This window comes from Habropoda laboriosa, unplaced genomic scaffold, assembly GCF_001263275.1.
Source record: "Habropoda laboriosa isolate 0110345459 unplaced genomic scaffold, ASM126327v1 scaffold486, whole genome shotgun sequence".
Lineage (NCBI taxonomy): Eukaryota > Metazoa > Arthropoda > Insecta > Hymenoptera > Apidae > Habropoda > Habropoda laboriosa.
The window spans coordinates 996341-997915 of record NW_017100724.1 but is presented as its reverse complement, the minus strand read 5'-3'; the positions used below and the strand labels follow the sequence as shown (position 1 = coordinate 997915).

Here is a 1575-nt window from a genome sequence, read left to right as displayed (position 1 = left end):
CTCATAGTTCTTATTTCTTTCCAGTTGTTTCTGGCTTCACTCGCGTTTCATATAAATTTTTTTCTCTTCGTGAAATCCCTTTTAATCTCTCGATCTAGGAACAATAATAGCAGATAGGAATCTACATGTAGCAAACATTTCCCCATAACCGTGCTGAATAACCAATCAGAATAAGCGAGCAATGATGCAGGATGTCCTCTTTCAATAGTCGGCACTACGGAAGTGATCGTCTAAGGGGTAAAGAGAGCCGTTACCCTGAGTAACGATTAGATATACCCCGAATTCTCAATTTGAAGTTTTAGAACGGGGTCGCCGTGAGGGGCACCGATATTCAAGTATTGCTGCGAAAGCAGAATTGACGCAGACGCGAGCCATACTTGCTCGTCAGGATGAGTGCGTTGTGTTGAGAAACCCGTCCGTGGTGTTTACAATTTTCTTGACAAAACTAATCAGTGTTATGATTTTGTATTATCGCAAGTATTTGTGAAAGTTTGAGAGTGATTGTTCGATTTTCGAATCAATACGTTCGAAATCAATCGTAACATATATGGGAATCTAGCATAGGTAGATACATTTAGTTGTATTTTTCTGTGTTGCTTCAAACTTGTCGTTTCTTGTTACGAAAATGGCGAATTGTACAAATCGCCGATATTCGTACGGAAATTTTGTATATTTCTACACGGATGACAAGAAGTGAACTATTCTATGATTCTAATACGGAAGAACTTTATTGGGGCCAAGTAAGAAAACAATTTCGATCAGTTAAAGATGGATGCAACAATTGAGAGAGAGTGCAGTGCTTTGGGTGGCCTCTTTCAACAGATTATAACTGACATGAAGGTAAGTAATGTGGATTTTGTCAACATTCGATATTTATTATAAATTACGACCGCGTTTTTTCCTGTTCATTGTTTTTTGTATGCTTTTGTACCTTTGCACAAGTAACGATGCAGGCGAAGGCGCGTTGTCGATTCAATTTTATAAATATTGTGAAATCATTGTAATAGAAAACATAATATATTTTTTCTGATGTTTTTTTTTATGGCGTAAAAAAATATGGTTCCATTGTCCTGATTCTGAAAACTATTCTCTGAAACCATTGAGATACATTAATGCGATAAAACGAGGACGATAGCTAATTTACACTTGTTCTAGTTTTATGATACAGCAACGAAAAAATTCTTCATTTTTGCATAAAGACAGAACTTTCATATATTTTATTTCTATAAAATAATATAATATTAATTAATTATATGCATAATATATAATAACCATATATAATAAAAATAATCTAATTAATAAATTTACATACATGAATTTTTTCTAAACATTGTTTTACAAACAGCAATTAAAATACATTATTTAGTATTGTAGCCATAAAACCATTTAGTTTTCTAGTCAAGGTATCTTTCCAGTCTATAAAATTATCTAATCAGAAAAGATAGGTAGGCGTATGTGCTTGCATTATTGCATTCAATCTAGTTGGTTTTTATGGTATCATAGAAGTTAGGCCTAAGAGATAAAAATGTCTTAATCAGTACAGTAATATTTGTATAATATAAAATATAAAAAAAA

At 32.8% G+C, this 1575-nt stretch overlaps 1 protein-coding gene across 1 annotated transcript in view; it reads left to right on the top strand.

The window, feature by feature from the left end:
* The first annotated feature begins 768 nt into the window (after positions 1-768).
* The window catches only part of LOC108577062 (metastasis suppressor protein 1), a 4707-nt gene continuing 3900 nt past the window's right edge, over positions 769-1575 (top strand). The window contains 1 exon segment of the mRNA XM_017940157.1: positions 769-849. Within this exon segment, the coding sequence (XP_017795646.1) occupies positions 769-849 (81 nt within the window).